General features: G+C 44.3%; 1 protein-coding gene across 11 annotated transcripts in view; it reads left to right on the plus strand.

The window, feature by feature from the left end:
* KIAA1210 (KIAA1210 ortholog) overlaps nucleotides 1-17,903 on the plus strand; it is a 73,209-nt gene that overhangs the window by 49,379 nt on the left and 5,927 nt on the right. For all 11 annotated transcript variants that reach the window (XM_057719199.1, XM_057719200.1, XM_057719204.1 and 8 more), the window contains 3 exons: nucleotides 9,527-9,709; nucleotides 12,256-12,361; nucleotides 14,451-17,858. In XM_057719199.1, the coding sequence (XP_057575182.1) occupies nucleotides 9,527-9,709; nucleotides 12,256-12,361; nucleotides 14,451-17,858 (3,697 nt within the window). The remainder of the gene's footprint in view (nucleotides 1-9,526; nucleotides 9,710-12,255; nucleotides 12,362-14,450; nucleotides 17,859-17,903) is intronic.

Here is a 17,903-nt window from a genome sequence, read left to right on the forward strand (position 1 = left end):
TACATTCACAACTTTGTGCAACCATCACCACTATCCAGTTTCAGAATAGCTTTGGTTCCCCCCATAAGGAAGCCCCAGGCCCACTAAGCAGTCACTCATCATTCCTTCCTCTTCTCAGCCTCTGGTAATTGCTAATCTGCTTTCTGTCTCTGGATTTGCCTATTCTGGATGCTTCATGTAAATTTAATCATACAATATATGGTCTTTTGCGTCTGGCTTCTTTCACTTAGCATAATGTTTTTGAGGTTCATCCATGTTGTAGCACAGATCAGTACTTCAGTCCTTTTTATGGATGAATAATATTCCATTGCATGGATGTCCCTTGTTTAGTTTAGCTGTTCATCCATTGATGGACATTTAGGTCCTATCCATCATTGGCTATTGCTGCTGTGAATGTTCATGCACAAGTTTTTGTTTGAACACCTGTTTTTAATTCATTTGGGTATATATCTAGAGGTGGAACTGCTGGGTCATGTGGTGATTCTATATTTAACTTTTTGAGGACCCACCAAACTGTTTTCCCCAGCAGCTACATCACTTTACATTCCCATCAACTATATGTGGGGGTTCCAATATCTCTGTATCCTGACTAACACTTGTTTTTTCCTTTTTTTAATATATAGTCTTTCTAGTGGGTGTGAAGTATCTTACCGTGGTTTTGATTTGCATTCCCCTAGTGACTAATGACATGAAGCATCGTTTCATATGTTTATTAGCCATTCATATATCTTCTTAGGAGAAATGTCTATTCAAGTCCTTCGCCCTTTTTTATTTTTTTATTTTTATTTTTTTCAACAAAATGTAGAACATGTTTTTGTTTTTGTTTTTTCATTTTATTTATTTTTTTTTGAGGTACACCAAGTTCAGTCATCTGTATTTATACACATATCCCCATATTCCCTCCCTCCCTCGACTCCCCCCAACCCTCCCCGTCCCAGTCCTCTAAGGCATCATCCATCCTCGAGTACGGAATTTGCCCTTTTTTAAATTGGGTTGTTTGGATTTTTTGTTGTTGAGTTGTAAAAATTTTTTATATATTCTGGATACTACACCCTTATCAGGTATATGATTTGCAAAAAATTTCCCTCATTCTGTGAGTTGTTTTTTAACTTTATCAAGAGGACAAAATTGAACAAAAATCTTTAATTTTTGATGAAGTCCAATTTATTGATTTTTTTTGATATTTGTGCTTTTGGTGTCATATTTAAGAAGCCATTGCCAAATCTAAGATCATGAAAATTTACCCCTAGGTTTTCTTCTAAGAGTTTTAGCTCTTATATTTAGATCTTTGATCCAGTTTGAGTTTTTTTACATATTGTGTGAGGTAAGGGTTTAACTTCATTCTTTCGCATGTGGCTATCCAGTTGTCCCAGCACCGTTTGTTGAAAAGACTATTCTTTCCTCCATTGAATGGTCTTGTCACTCTTCTGCAAATCACTTAACCATAGATGAATGGGCTTATTTCTGGACTTTCAATTGTATTCCATCGATCTATACGTCTATGCTTATGCCAGTACTACACTGTCCTAATTATTGTATCTTTGTAGTAAGGTTTGAAATCAAGAAGTGTGAGTCCTCCAATTATGTTCTTTTTCAAGATTGTTTAGGCTGTTCAAGATCCCTTGAAATTCTGTATGAATTTTACAATCATTTTTTCCATATTTTCAAAAAGACACATTGGGATTTTGATAAGGATTGCATTGAATTTGTAAACACTTTGGGGAATATCACCAATCTTAACATTAAGTTTTCCTATCCATAAACATGAGATGTCTTTTCATTTTATTTAGGTCTTTAATTTCTTTCAGCAGTATTTTGTAGTTTACAGTGTACAAGTCTTGAACCCCTTGGTTAAATTAATTTCCAATTATTTCATTCGTTTTGATGCTATTGTCAATGGAAGTGTTTTCTTAATTACTTTTTGAGTTGTTCATTCTGAGTGTATAGAGATACAACTAATTTTTGTGTGTTGGTTTTGTATTTTTCAACTATGATTGATTCATTTATTAGTGCTAACAAATTTAGGGGGATTTTTCAGAATTTTCTAGCATATGGTCTGTCCAGGAGAATGTTCCATGTGTATTTCAGAAGAATACGTATTATGCTCTTGTTGAATGGAATGTCCTGTATATATCTGTTAGGCTTACTTGGTTTGTAGTATTGTTTCAAGTCCTCTACTTCCTTTTTGATCTTATGTCTAGCTGCTCATTCATTATTGAAAGTGGGATACTGAAGTCTCTATTATTGTATAACTGCCCATTTCTCCCTTCAATTCGGTCCATTTTTGCTTCATGTATTTAGGAGTGGGTCTGTTGTTCAGTATGTATATGTTTATGATTGTTCTATCTTCCTGATGGATTGACCCTTTTATCAATGTATAATGTCCATCTTCATCTCCTATAACAATCTTGACTTGAAGTCTGTTTTGTTTGATATTAGTATAGCCACCCCAGCTCTCTTTTGGTTACCATTTGCTTGGAATCCCTTTAATCATCCTTTCACTTTCAACTTATTTGTGTCTTTGGATCTAAAGTGAGTCTCTTGTAAACAGCATATAAATGGATCATGTTTTTTTGTTTGTTTGTTTGTTTGTTTGTTTTTGGCACACGGGCTTAGTTGCTCCGTGGCATGTGGGATCCTCATGGAGCAGGGATTGAACCTGTGTCCCCTGCATTGGCAGGCGGATTCTTAACCACTGCACCACCTAGGAAGCCCGTGGATCATGTTTTTAAAATTCATCTTGCCAATTTCTGCCTTTTGATTGGAGAGTTTAATTCATTTATATTCATAGCAATTACTGATAAGGGAGGACTTCTGCCATTTTGCTCTTTTCCCCCTATATATCTTACATCTTTTTTGTACTTCAGTTCTTCCATTACTACCTTATTTTGTATTTAATTAATTTTTTTAGTGTACTGTTTTCATTCCCCTCTCTTTTCCTTCTGTATGTAATTTTAAATTATTTTCTTAGTGGTTACCTTGGGGATTACAATTAAGAAAGTTAACATTTTAAGATATATATTTTTCTATTAATTTGAGTATGCTAACTATGTATTTTATAGGTTAATGAATATAGTTAAATTATTTATAGTCAACATCTCCTAACAGCAATCTAAACATCTGTCCTGCTTAATGTAATAAATTCTCTATTAGTAAATTCAAGACTTGAGTCAGGTTGCTATAGGTTAAATGGGCTTGCAGGCAGAAACTCTAATCTTTGGTGGTGGAGTTAAACCCTTACCATCCCCAGGCATGAGCATTTCTTAGCTATTTCTGCCAACCTCCCTGGTGAATACAAGGGGGGCAGGTGGCAGCAGCAGTAGCAATAGCAGCAGCAGTAGCATCCCAAATGAAGGAGCTGTAATCACCATCCCAGCCAGATGTGCTGGCCTGGATACTTCTCTGAGCTTCACATAAATTATGACCCCCAACTCTTATATCCCCAAGTGCCTCCCCACAAACACATCTTCTCCTGCCTTCTCACTAAGCATCAGCTAGGGAGCTAAGCAGAAAACTAAATCAAATAGAGAAATCAAACTAAAAGATGACTAAATCTCTACCCTCTCAGAGGCGTCTTTGCAAGTTTGCAGTTTCATTCTTTAGTCTCTGAGCTGCTGCCTCCTACTGGTGGCAGGGGGAAACACATGTTATGTCTCAAGGACCCAGTAGACCTTTTACCCTAGGCTTATTTTCTCCTCCAAATCCCCTGGAGCAGAAAAGAAGGACTGCCTTAAGCCCTTGTTGTCTCAGACTACTTCTTCCACATTTCCTTTGGTAAAGAGTTGGGTACCTTGTCCCTTTTAGTTCTAGTTAGCAAAACTTGCTATTTCTTCCCTGAGTGATCTTCCTCTTTGGGTTTCACAGCCCTCTGACTCTGTTCAGTAGCTTCATTTGATTCTTTGAGTATAGGTGAGACAGGCAGTGAGGATGAACAGGTATCTCCGTATAGCATGTGTGACATAATGAGCCACTGTGACTCTCTGCTTGACCTCAGCATTCACCATGCAGAGACCCAAGCCCAGGGCTCCTATGGCAGACAGTCTGACTTAGCAAGGCCTGACTAATCCACTCTACCGACCATTTCTAGCCCACCCATGGACCAGAGGATCCTCTTACTTCGAGCTCCCCTGACCCCTGCCACCTTCCCAACCTGGCTCATCTTCATCAATGAGTCAACTTCATATTCCCCCATGAGTCTGTGGAATATTTTCCCTCAATATTGCTTTCTATGGAGAAAAATAATTGTATGGAAAAGAAGTCATACATTTACAACCCAATCAGTTTTCACTCTTGAGAAAGGGTTGTATCAGCTGTTTACGTGCTTAAAGTTTGAGCTGATTAAATGCCTAGGCTTTAGTCCCATTGCAGGATAAATGTTGCTATTAACACGGTGGGGGTTAAGTAGCTGCCAGTTATTCCACTGTATTGGCTAATGAAGAGTTAATTTAGATTGCTTCAAGGTTACCTCCTTATCATGTCTCTGGCTTTACCTATGATGGCTTACGTCATAATTCACCGTTATTATTTACAAATAGGTCTCTGAAGGCCAGAGCAATATTTTTAAAAATCCTCTGATACATCAAAGGAGAGCATAATGGCTGCCTCCCCATTGTTGCATAGAAATTTGTAGCTTACAAAGTGATTTTGCTTATATATAGGTGCATTTGATTCTCTCAATAACTCTGTAAGGTAGATAGGGAAGATACTATTATTCCCATTTTGGATGGGAAAAACTGAGGTTTAAAAAGGTGCAATGACTTGGCTAAGGTCACAGAGCCAATCAGAGATAGAGCTGGGACTCTAACCCAGGATTCCTTCCCAAATCCACACCACTTTTCACCAAACCACGTGGACTCTAGCAGCCCTCTAAATTTTGACAACCAATGCCCACCAACAGCAACAGCAGCTAGCTAACACTGAGACTTTCTTACGTGAAAGGCACTTCCCATGTACCATTTCCTTTAATGTTTAAAATAGCACACTAAAGTGTATCCCTATGTTAAAGACATAGAAACTGAGGCTCAAAGAGCCTCAGTTAGGTAACTTGTCGCAGGTCAAACAGCTTAAAAAAATGGCATGGCTAGGACCTCAAATTCGGGCCTCTTCAATTGCTAAGTTCATGTTCTTATTCTCTATACTGCTTAAGAAACTGCGGAGATTTTGATAGGAGGGGGGCTGCAGGGAATATGTGAAATTCCACCTCCTACAACTTTCAAGATGGGAAATGGCACAACAGCTTTTATGAAACAAAGATTCTGAGTGAAGCTGCAGCTGCACAGGAATTCTCAGGAATGAGCACATAAGTCACTTTGACACACTCGGGAAATTAAAGTCCTAACAGCCAATACCGGGTCTCATATCCTGTGCCAGTATACCAGTATACCGTGGTAGAGAAGCCTCCCACTGAGAACCACTTTTCCCACCAAGAGCTGCTGCCGCTTCTGGAGATGTTCCAAAGACTACTTGCCTTGGGAGCTTTCAGCTGAATGGCTCATACGGAACCTAGCTCCCCAGCATCCCGGTGGCAAAACCTCCCACGCAGTTTCAGAGTGAGCTTTTTCCCAGCGTGACAGCTTTTCAGGCCAAAGGCTTGATAAAATGTGGTCTAAATAGCCACCAGGTGAAGCCATTATTTAAGACATAACCATTGGGGTTCTTTTTTGTTCCAAGAAGCAGTCAAACTGCTATCTCCACTCAAGTGTTTCATATCAACAGTTAAAGGAAAATGGGAACATCCTGGCACCACACAACAGACAGAGAAACCATCAAAAGGATGATGCATTTTTGACTGAACTATTTTGTGCTGGGTCTAGAAACTTGACAGAAGGGGGAAACGGAGTTAAAATGTGCCTTAATTGTCCAAAGAGTAGCCTTATCCCCACTAATAGCAAATCACTGTCCAACACCCCTCCCAACCAGTACTGAAGGATCCTTTCCCCTGGCCCAAAGTCTGACCCAGGTTCCTTACCCAGGAAGATTCTGGATTAGTAAGCACCAGGCCTGGCACATCTCCCAGATGTTGAGGCAAAAGGTGCTCATTTCACTCCAGCTGTTAAGCAGAAGCTGTCTGTGCTAACCTCCCTCTAAAACACAGGAGAAGGAATGGAAACTTCTTGGCCTTCCTGAAAAATATGCGCCTTGGGTACTGAGAGGGTGTGTTGGCTTTCACAGTGCAGTGGGGGAGGAGTGGGGTTGCAGGAGGGGGTGGGGAAGGAAACATAGAGAAAGGAGTCCCATTTCCTGAACTTCCCTTTCTTTCAGAAACCTGCCAGGAAGGGATTCGGTTTGCTTTTCCTGCATAGCTCAGAAAATCCTGTGTTTGGCTCCTGTGGGTAACTTTTCTAGGTTTCTCCTGACCAATACGGCTGTAGGAAAAAGTCAGGCCTAAGAAGGAACCCCAGTTCCCAGAGGGAGCCCAGATATTGCTGCCTCCTGTTCTAAGGCAACTGATGTGATTATTTAGGAACTTGCTGCGCTTCTGTCTGAAAAATAGGGGCCTTTCTCTTCATGGCAGAGAACTAGGCAGTGGTTCACAACTCTGGCCCCCAGAAGACTCACCTGGAGAGCCTGTTAAGCCTATTCCAAGGTTCCCTCCCCTGATAGTGTTAGTCATCAGATCTTAATGGGTCCTTAAAAGTGCTTTTAAGGGAGGGGAGATGGGGATATATGTATACAGACAGCTGATTCACTTTGTTGTACAGCAGAAACTAACACAATACTGTAAAGCAATTACATTCCAATAAAGATGAAAAAAAAATTTTTTTTAAAGTGCTTTTTTAGCACTCCCTCCAGGTGATTGTGATACGGGGGGGGGGGGGGGGGAGTCCCAGACCATATTTTGAGAAACATTGCCCAGCATTCCAGAAAGTTTGAATAGTTTATTTAATTCACTGGTGCGTTTAAGGGAAGTAGTAAAATACATACATCAACATACTCTAAACCCAACAAGAGAGATCCTCTTAGGGCTGTTTTGAATCACATGCCTGAGCTTGAGTGCCATAGTCAGGTGGGGATGATGCTTGATAGCTTTGTGCTCTCGTTTTTAGTCCAGGTCTGAGGAGAACTGTGGGTCTGTGTTTAGATCTAATGCCTAGAGATTCCTAAATGACAGTCAATCAAGCATAGGGAGACTACTGCCCATGATTAAGTTTGATGGACTCTTGGCTTGGGCTGTGATTGGGAACAGATAGTTCTCTCCTGCACACACTGAATCTAGAAATTGCCAGAATTTTGCTGAGCCTGATTTGTTTCTTATGCTATAGAGTGAGTTTTACCAAACAGTGCTTTTATCTATAGTGTTTATGCCACAAAGTTCGGGATGACAACTGAATTGAAAATGTTTCTGTACTAAATATGTATTTACTTGCTGAATAGGTATCACAAGTTAGTTTTCATGCAAAGCAGGTTACACGGTATCCTTTTAGAGTTTCTAGATCCACAGACCTCCTAGACTTTTTCCATCTACCTTCGGCTGCAGCTAGTGAGGTCTCAGAAAAGATAATGAAAATGATACAGAGAACAGAGGGGCTTTCTCTGGCGACTTCTCAGAAGGGTGATGTTTCGTTGGAGCTCTTAACATAATTAATTCACCGGTTCGACAACCATTTATTGAGCATCTACTACGTACCAAGCACAGTTATAGGTGTTAAGAATACAGTAGTAGATAAAACAGAAGAAAACTCTTCTTCAACAGAGCACATATTGTAGTGGGGGGATATGATCTAGACACTAAACAAGATAACTAGGCAAAATATACAGTATGTTAGACAGAGATAAAAGTGCCAAGGAGAAAAAAAATAACACAGGGAAGGGTATTATGAAGTGTCAGGGTGGAAGGCTAAAGTTTCAAATAGGTTGACTGGGGAAAGTGTCACTGAGAAGGTGGCTTTTGGGTCAAGAGCTGAAGGGAGTGAGGGAGCTAGCCATGTGGACATGGGGGAAGAGCATGCCCAGCGGAGGGAGCAGCAAGTTCAGATGCCTTGAGGGAAGAGCATGCATGGGATGTTTGAGGAACAGCAAACCAGCAGAGGGTCTGGAACAGAAAGTGGTAAGGACGTGGTCAGAGAGGCAGTGGGGAGACAGATCATGTGAGGTTCGTGGGAGCACAGATGTTGCCATCCCGTCCCCAAAGACCAGAACTATAAGACCACTCTGAAGCATGAAAAAAGTTCAGAAGAATAAAACAAGAGCCGTTATTACCCTGTACACTGAGTACTAAGTTCATAATCCTAAAAGATAACACAAGCTAAATATATACTCTCAGGAAGCAGTGTTATATATATAAACTCATGGATGACAGTTACGTAAAGAAGTTAGGAAAGGCTTGGGACCACTCCAAATTTTGTGTGATTGACCCCACAAAAGATAACTGTATTATTCCACTCCCTTTCCTAGAATCAACAAGAGAATGGTGAGCTGGATGTACCATCAGCCTGAACCGCTAGCTGTGTTAAGTCCCCAGGCATTTGAACCACAGGGCATAAAAAAACCATATTTGGAACCAAGATAGTAGCTAAGGTTATCACTGGATCAACATACAATGGTGGTGGGGAAATGTGAAGGGTTATGAAAGCTGCAAACACCAAAGGGGTCCCTGGCACTGTATAAAGCTAGTTTGGAAAGAGCTAGTGAGTAAACACACATGGAAATTCCGTCTACCTGCTGAACTGCATCGTTTGCCACTGATGTCCAGGAGAGAGACGGGTCATCACCTGGCCTTCAAAAGGGCTTCTGCTAACACAAATATCTGGAACTTCTTAGGAATCAGAGGTACTCTCGGGAGTCTCTTTGAGGTGTGGAAAATACTATGTAGAGAAGCCTAGAGGAGACTATTTTGAAGCTCCTACAGAGGAAGCCAACTAGGAGCCCCAGGACCAGACAGTTTGGAGACGTAGAGGCCAGCCATGATGAGGATAAGGTGATGGACGGGCTCCATCCCCACCCCGTCGGTGATGGGAGCATTCCATTCCTCTGGGTGCCGCCATCAGCCTTGCACCCGGGAACAGTAAAGATAAGTAAAGGTAGTATGTTCTTTATGCAAACACAGCTCTCAGACAAGCCCTCTTCCAACCTGATTCTCTTCCCTCCACCGAGCACTCCAATGGAGAAATCCCCGAGCCCTGATGGGTTTTATTGACATAGATTGTGCCTCTCACCTCAATCAGCCCCTTCTGGTAATTAAAGCGGGGTACAGAACAAGGGAACATGCAAACCTTCTGACCTTGTAAACTCGAAATGGTGGGATTCCTATTCTGAGGGCAAAGGGGAGCTCCTGAATGCTCTCTAAGCAGGGGGACAACCGGAACTTCTTGTTTCTTGTTTCTATCTGCAGGGGAACCAGCAGAAAGTGTGCACCTTGCCTGCAGTGAGCCCATTGACTGGAGCATGAATCTAGCTGTAGGAAAATGGGGTGGTAGTTGGTGAAGGAGTTCTCTAGAAATTCTTGTTTAGTCAGAGGAATTTCTAATTTTTGAGACCAACGCCAGAATACAGAGCTGACTTGTTTCTTTTCTCCTACTCTCTCCAGAGCACCTCACCTGGACGTGTTTGCTCACAGTCCTTGACCACAGTTGCCATGCCCCCCTCTCCCACCAGCACCCAGGGGCCTGCTGGCTTCAGCACCCCAGCCACTACCCAGGGCTGTTTGGAATCTTCAGCTGCTCGACACAAGATGACTTTAAACCCCCGGAAACAAAAGAAGAGCTTTCAGGTGACTATAGCTCCTTCAAGAGGCCTGGGAATAAACTCCCATATAAGAAAAGATGAGTTCTGGGAGTTCCCTGGTGCGCCTAGTGGTTAGGACTCCCGGCTTTCACTGCTGTGGCCTGGGTTCAATCCCTGGTTGGGGAACTGAGATCCCGCAAGATGTGCAGCATGGCCAAAAAAAAAAAAAAAAAAAAAAAAGAGTACCAACCTTTGCAAATTGCTCCTAGGGAAGTGGTATGGTTTGGGGAATCCACACCCTAAGTAGGTGCTGTCCCAGGCTTGACAACCCCGGAGAGGTGAGAAAAATTGCATGTAGTGGGTAGGATGTCCTATCCAGATGGAACTTACGTAAAAGGGGTTGAAGAAAGCAGAAACAGTGACCTAACCCATAAGAAACTGCTTATTGGCTTGGCATCTGGGAATTCGCTCAGCCCTCTTTGTAGAAGATATTCAATCATAGCCCAGATCAGGATTCTTTTAATTGCTAATCAGATAAGACCCACGAGTTATAATTTGCAGCACTGTTTCACTTATTTGGAGGTCAGGCTTCCAGCAATTCCAAGCATTCAGAACTCAGCTATTAACCCCTCCAAAGATCTCTCTGTGTCGCATAGATGTCACAAAGTTCTGTCACATGACTTTCTAGTACACTTAGGCAAGCCAATTTTGTTTAAAACATGGCCACAGACCAGACTCAGATCTGACAGCAAAGAGAAGTGACAGTTTATAGCAGAGAGAAATGACAGAAATGATCTGGGGACATTTAGTATAGGGATCAAGAACCTTGCCCATCTCAATGAGTCCCTCAGGGCCTCACTGTATCATTGTCCAATGTAATATGTCATTTTCATTATTCATCCAAATCATCAAGAAAAGTTGGACTGTATTCCCCAAGCCCTGTTTAGGAAGATAGGTAGGTAATGCCTTGGGAAAAGATTTTTACTAAAAGCTAAGAATTAAAAGATGTTGGTATTGTAAAGGATGTATCCGTTAGCTGGAAGGTTCACTTTGGTGTATCTTTCTCTTCAGTGTCTCCGGGCTATAAGTAAAGGGCTGTACATCAGAGCTGGAAGAGATGAAAAGAGTTCATAGTTACAAGCATTTTACAGGGAAGGACAGTAGAGCACAAATAGAGGCCCAAGGTCAAACACTCTGGTAGTGGCAGAGCTAGGACCAGCACCCAGTCTTCTGACTTCCAGCACAGCACCCTTTTCAGCCCACCATGTTGCCCCTAGCTTAAACATTGCAATGTAGCTTTAGAAGGAAAACAAAGTATAAGTTGAAACAACAGTTGGCAGGTTGGCTGGCTTAGGAGGGCGTTCTGGTGGCCCTGAGAGAATCTCCTTGGTTAGGTGTCAAGCAGAGGGTGGTCGATTACTATGCACTAAATCCTGTATGTGCACGGTCACCTGGACACCTCACCACACACCTGGGAGACAGGGAATGTTGGCGAAGGGAAACTCAGTGTGACCCTCCTTTCTGACTTTCATCCTTCTGCATAGGCTAATTGAGGAAAGGCCTGGGTAGCGCTCTCTAACAAGGCCCGGACATCTACTTCTTCCTTGTGACTCTCTCCCTGACACACGGATGAATATAAGAGTCTGGGAACATTTATGACACAGAAGCTGCTGCCACTGGCTCCCTGCTTTGGAATTTCTTAGGTCTGCAAGTCCCACAGGAGGTTTCCCCTTATCCTTAATTTATAGATGTAGACAGAGATTTAGAGAATAACTTGCCCAAGATCACATAGAGAGTAAATGACAGAGCAGAGATCTGAACACAGGTCTATCTGACCTCATTCACTCAAAAGTAAATAATTTTGAACTGAGTCTGTTTACATAGGCACTTCAAGTGGGAACATAAAGAGTTGTATGTTTGCCTTTAGGTGCATATCATAAAGGCTTACATGAAGCTAATTACAGACACTGTTCAGTGCAGTGCAACTCTGACATTTCCAAAGCTGCACTGTCATTATCTGAAAACCTTGATTATACTGAAGCAATTTCAACCTCTTCACTGTGAGGGCTGAACCCTTCATCTTTTTCTCTCTTCCTTCCCAACCAAACCCCAATCCTTTTTCTTCTACCAAGCTAGGAAGATATAAGTCACGTTGTCACTAAATTCCCTGAAAAGAAGCCAAACAGGATTTGAATGCGGCTCCCAGGTCTGGGGAAGCAAATTTGAGAATTCCAGTATTGCCAAGAGTATGACTGTTGTCAGGCCCAATAACCCCATTTTCCGATTGATGGCCTCGCAGTGTAGGTCAGTGGTTTCTGGGGTGTTTTCTAGAGTTCCCTGCAGCATATCACTCAGAGATCAGAAACTTCCAATCTAGGTGAAGCACTTCCAATAGGTAAAATGATTGCCAGGTTATGGATGCCTTTGGAAATAATTTCCATCATGAATTGTATTGTTATGCTCCCAACAGAGCGTAACGATTTGGATAGCAAGGACTTTTTTCCTGATGCTTTTTTCTTTGGCATGGTAACCATGCAGGGGTGGGTGGAGAGCACTTCAGTCTGATTCAGGCTCTCTCTTTCCCTCTTTTAGGAGAAACCAAAGGAGGAGCCAAGCCTTCCACTGGCTTCTGAAGAAGAGACGAACACAACCAAACCAAAAGAAGCTGACCAAAAGAAGCCAAGAAAAGACAGCGCAGGTTGGCATATCTTCACCCTCACCCAGAAACATGTCCTCAAGCACAATGGCCCAGTGCTATGTGACAGGAGCCCAGACCTGCTGTTCTTGGTCCTCAGAGGGCTTTCAATTTAAGATGCACACTAATATGGTCCAAGTTTCTCCATCTAAACTGCCCAATTAATACAGTTGCCACTTGCATGAAATTTAGGTAAAGGGTCATACCTGGATTCCTATTTTATCTGAATGAATTTCCCAGCAGAGACGTGTTTTATGTTTGTTTGTAAGTTTCTTTAATTCTAAGTCGAATGTACATGCCGAGTTGCTCAGTGAAGCCAGATATCTGAGGGCAGCCAGTGATTTCCCCTTCAGCATTCCCTGTCAGCAACAGAATCAGACAATAATAACAATTGGTGAAAAAAACACTTTTTTTTTTAAAGTTTCTTTTCTCTTCCAGTAGAGAGAAAAAAAAGGTCTTGTGTTAACAGTGAGGCTTGTTCCTATATCCATGGGCAAAGAGGGCTTGGGCAGCTGCAGACAGATGTCCTTGGTAGCCAACACTCATCAAATCCCCAAACAGCAGATACCACTGGAGTGAAAATCTCTGTGTGTGTGTGTGTGTGTGTGTGTGTGTGTGTGTGGATGTGGATGTTGGCTCCAGCTGATGGCAATCTAATTTCAAGCAATACTTGGTAAACCAATATTCCTGTTCCACAAATTGTCAAACAGTTATTTCATATTTTTGTCACAAAGGATTTCACATGTGGGTTCAAAGGCAGGATATCCCTAAATACATTTTCCCATGAAAAGCAACAAACCCACAAAACTTTTCTGTATAACAGCAACAAAAAAAGAAATTAAACGAGTACTTTTATTTTCTTTTTATCCTCTTTTCTTATTTATTTTTAATAGCTGTCCCTTTTACATGCAGAGGATAAAACTTATTCAGTGTCTATGAGGGCAGAGAGTTTGGTTTTCCATGTCATGGAAGTGGTTTGGAGTACATGTCGTTCCCCGCCCTCCGCCCTGCCGCCACGCTCAGCACTGTATGCTGGATGTGAAACCACTAGATGGAGCTGGGGATCAGTGGATGATGAGGGAGGGGAGGCTAGGAGGGCCCTCCCACCTGGGGATTAAAATGAGTTCCTTAGTAAAAGTACTAGAGAGGAGAGGAGCACTCTGTAGGACTGCTGCCTTGTGCCTGACCTGAAGCCTGTAGACCAATGCAATTGTTAAGGCTTTCCAAGAATGGCTTTGCACGTATATTACATCAGATTATTTTAATAAAGAGAGTTGAAAGCAGAAGAAATGGGGGGGCCATAATCCTACCTTCCAGATAACCCCTGTTGACACCTTTCTAAAAAATAAAACAATAGCTGGATATTATATAAAAATTAAGTAGAATTAAGTAGAAAATATAAATACTAAGTAGGAAGTAAAATTTCCCTTCACCCTGCCCCAGTAAGTTTCCTAAAAGGTGATTGTTACAAGATCAAAAATTGCCTTTTTAAAAAATTATTTTTATTTTTATTTATTTATTTTATTTTTGGCTTCGTTGTGCGCAGGCTTTCTCTAGTTGTTGCGATCAGGGGCTGCTCTTTGTTGCGGTGTGCAGGCTTCTCAGTGTGGTGGCTTCTCTTGTTGTGGAGCACAGGCTCTAGGCGCCCGGCCTTAAGTAGTTGTGGCACGTGGGCTCAGTAGTTGTAGCTCATGGGCTTAGTTGCTCCGTGGTACGTGGGATCTTCCCAGACCAGGGCTTGAACCCGTGTCCCCTGCATTGGCAGGAAGACTCTTAACCACTGCACCACCAGGGAAGCCCACCAATTGCCTTTTGATGTGTCTCACATCTCATGGTGGAACAAAGTATTGATGTAATGGTGATGTGCCAACCTTGGAGTCAGTTCATAGAACTGGATTTCACTTTGATTTTAAAATTTCCAACTACAGAAGGCGAATAGTGACCAAGTTCTTCTCTAGCTTCTGAATAGCTACTTCTCCATGCTAGGAATTCAATAGCAAATAGGTACCCAGTGGGCCAGGGCAGAGTATGCTTATTTTAGAAAATCAAAAGTACACATTTTTTTTCCTTTCCTTACTCCTATTTGGTACAGGTGCCTCAAGCCAGGAACAGGGCAACAAAACTGAGATTTGTGAACAGAAGACAACAGATCAGCCTGCAAACACAGATGCTGCGGAGAATCAGGGCTGCCTGTTTCCAGCAGCATACAGAACACGACGTGGAAGAAGAGCGTCAAGTACTTCAGGTATAGATGTTGAAGCCAGAAAAGCATCAACATCACAGTCCCTGCCTGAAGACATGGAAGAGTCCATGGTTAGTGGTCTATCACCACACCATGAAGATGGGGCTTCTGGAGCCAAGAAGACAGAAGCCAGAGCTGCTCTTTTACCCACGGTAGGAAGCCCTTCTACAAGCCAAGATATTTTCTCAGTGGCACTGGAGGATCAGGTGTTTATGGACTCTTCTCATAGACAGTCAGAAGAGGTAGACGCTTCCAGCTTTGATTTGAAAAGTGTCAAATTTAAAATGAAGTCGGCTCAAGATACCTACAAAGAAAAGCCTCCTAGAAATGTTCTCCAGGACTTTACAGCGAGCATTTCAGGTACCGCGAGTGCTTTGGTGGAGGGAGGCACTTCTGTAGAGAGGCTGCCTCTCAGAAGCCTTTCCTTGTCCTCGGGGAAGCTGAAAGCCGAAGCCGTCACCTCAGATTCAGAGAGTACTTCAGAGGCGGACAGTGGTTCTGAGCAGCAGCTGTCGCCTGGATATTCTTTCCAACCTTCGAAGAAGCACAGAAATGAACAAGAAGTCTTCCCAGAATCAGAAAGTTCAGCTGTGGAAGTGAGTGGTCCTGAGCGGCAACGGGCCCCTCAACATTCTTCCCAGTCCTTGGGGAAGCACAAAGTGGAAGCCATCTTCTCCGATTCCAAGAGTGCTTCCGGAGAGGGGAGTGGCTCTGAGCAGCGGCAGGCTCCCGGGCGCTCTCTCCAGTTCTTGAGGAAGTCCAAAGATGGCCAAGAATCAGGTTTCGTTGTGCAAATGAGAAGTTCTGATGAGAAGCTGGCTCCCAGATGTGCTTCCCAGGCTTTGGGGGAGCCCAAAGATGATGTTTCCACAGGATCCAATGGTTATGTCGAAAAGTACAAGAGTGCTGAAGATTGGAGCAGCTCCAAGGAAGATCTGCCTCCCCAAACCCCTTGCCAGGCCTCGGGGAGGCCCAGAGTCCAAAAAGAAGTCTTCTCGGCTTCAAAGAACGTACCTGAAGTGTGGGGTGCTTCTGTGCAGCAGAGGCCTCCCAGGCACCCTTTGCAGTCCTGGGTGAGCCCTGCGTCTGAACAAGCCCCTGCAGGTGCAGAGAGCGCTGCCCTGGAGTGGGGCATTGCCCTGGAGCCGCTGCCTCCCAGAGTGACTTCCAAGCGCCTGATGAGGCAGAAAGTTGAGCAACCAGTCTCCTCAGGTCCAGAAAGGGCTACACTTGAAGGGATCACTTCTTTGCAGCCGCCATCTGCAAGACCTCCTTCTAAGCCCTCAGTGAAACTAATCGCTGAGCAAGAAATCTCCGCAGGCCCAGAGAGCGAGGCTGTTGAGGGGAGGATTTCTAAGAAGCTGCTGCCTCCCAGACATCCTTCCCAGCCCTTGGTGAGACCAGTATTTGAGCGCCACGTCCCCTTGGGTGCGGCAAGGGCTGTGGTTGAGAAGAGCGTTTCTATGGAGCCACTGCTTCCCAGACATCTTTTTCAGGCCCTGATGAGACCTGTCGCCCAGCAACAAGTCTCCGCAGGTCCAGAGAGTGCTGCGGCCGAGGGGAGCGTTTCTAGGGCGCATCCGCCTTCTAAAGTTCTTGCCCAGCCCTGGATTTACCCTAAAGCTGAACAAAAGGAATTTACGCGTTTGGAGGGTGTTGCTAGGGAGAAGGTCATTCCAGTGGAGACATCGCTCCCGAAATGTTCTCCCCAGTCTTTGACAAATCCTCAAGCCCAGAAAATCTTCTCCGAGAACCCTGCTGCTGAGGAGGGCGTGCTTGTGGAGCTGCTGCCTCCCGGAGGCCCTTCCCAGCCCTTGCTGAGGCCTCCGTTCCGGCCACAGACGGTTCCTCTGGACGCAGTGGGCGCTCCCGCAGAGGGCAGCAGTCCTGTGCAGCCCGCGCCTCCCAGGCACACCTTCCGGCAGCCCTGGGTGATCCCTACGTCCGAGCAACAAGCTTCTGCAGGTCCAGAGAGCGCTGCCGTGGAGTGGGGTGTTTCCATGGAGCCGCTGCCTCCCGGAGAGACTTCTCAGGCCCTGGTGAGACCACCAGTCAGAGAACCAATCTCTGCAGGTCCAGAGAGTGTCGAGACGGAAGGCAGTGCTTCTACCAAGCTGCTGCCTCCCAAACATTCCCGATCCATTGGGAGACATAAAGTCCAGCAGATGTTGTCAACTTTCGAGAGTGTTGCTGTTGTGGCAGGCATTTCTGGGAGGTCACTGCCTGCCACATATCCTGCCCAGTTGGTAAAAAAGTCTAAAGTTCAGGAACTGCCCTCGCGCCTAGAGAGCACGGCTGTTGAAGAAGGCATAGCTAAGCGTTCGGTGCTTCCCAAGCGTCCTTCCCAGCCATTCGTGAGGTTTATGGCCCAGCAGATCTTTTCAGAGAGCCCTGCTCCTGAGGAGGGAATCTCTGTGGATCCTCTGTCTCCAAATCAACCTTCCAAATCTTCGTCGAGGCCTAAGGTTGAGCACCAAGTTTTCTCGGGCTGGGAGAGTACCGATATCGAGGGAGGCGTTTCTTTGAAGCAGCTGCCTGCGAAAACCCCTGCACAGGGCTTGTGGAGGCCTGAAGGCCTGCAAGTCTTCTCACATTCAGAGAGTGCTCCTGTGAAGTGGAGCAGTTCTAAAGAGCAGCTGCCTCCCAGACACCTTGCCCAGGTGTTGGGGAAGCTTGTGTACCAGCAGGAAATCTCCTCAGCTCCCAAGAGCTCTGCTGAAGAGTGGAGGAGTTCTGAAGAGCAGCTGCCTTGCAGATGCCCTGGCCAAGCCAAATATGAGGCTGAATTGCAGCCACAGATTTTCTCAACAGGCCCAGTGAGTGCACCAGCGGAGGGGAGCCGTTCTGAGGAGCATCTGCCTCCCAGACACCCTTTGTGGGCTCTCGCAGACCCTGAACATCAGCAACCGGTTCATTCAGGTCCCATGAGTGCTGCTGCTGAGGGAACCATTTTGGAGAGCGATCCTAGCTGCTGGTCCTTACCGAGAGACTCAGCTTCTCCAAACAAAACCAAGAAACACAGGCGAAGCTCCAAACACCTCATTAAGAACATCCTGACTCCTGCTACCAAACCTGTGAAGTTCGCTGATGCCCCTCCCTGGCAAACATCCACTTCTAGGGGCACTTACTCTAAGAAGGAAGTTCTCGAGGGTGATGATCAAGATAACAGCCATTCAAGTTCATCCACCAAAGGGGCCGATGTTGAAAACCTTTTTGGAGTCCGACTGAGAAGAACCTCTTCCTCACAGAAGTGTAAAGGTGAGAAACAAGATTTTACCAAGCTTTCTTCACCCTCCTTGGGCC

Source organism: Hippopotamus amphibius, chromosome X (assembly GCF_030028045.1).
Source record: "Hippopotamus amphibius kiboko isolate mHipAmp2 chromosome X, mHipAmp2.hap2, whole genome shotgun sequence".
Lineage (NCBI taxonomy): Eukaryota > Metazoa > Chordata > Mammalia > Artiodactyla > Hippopotamidae > Hippopotamus > Hippopotamus amphibius.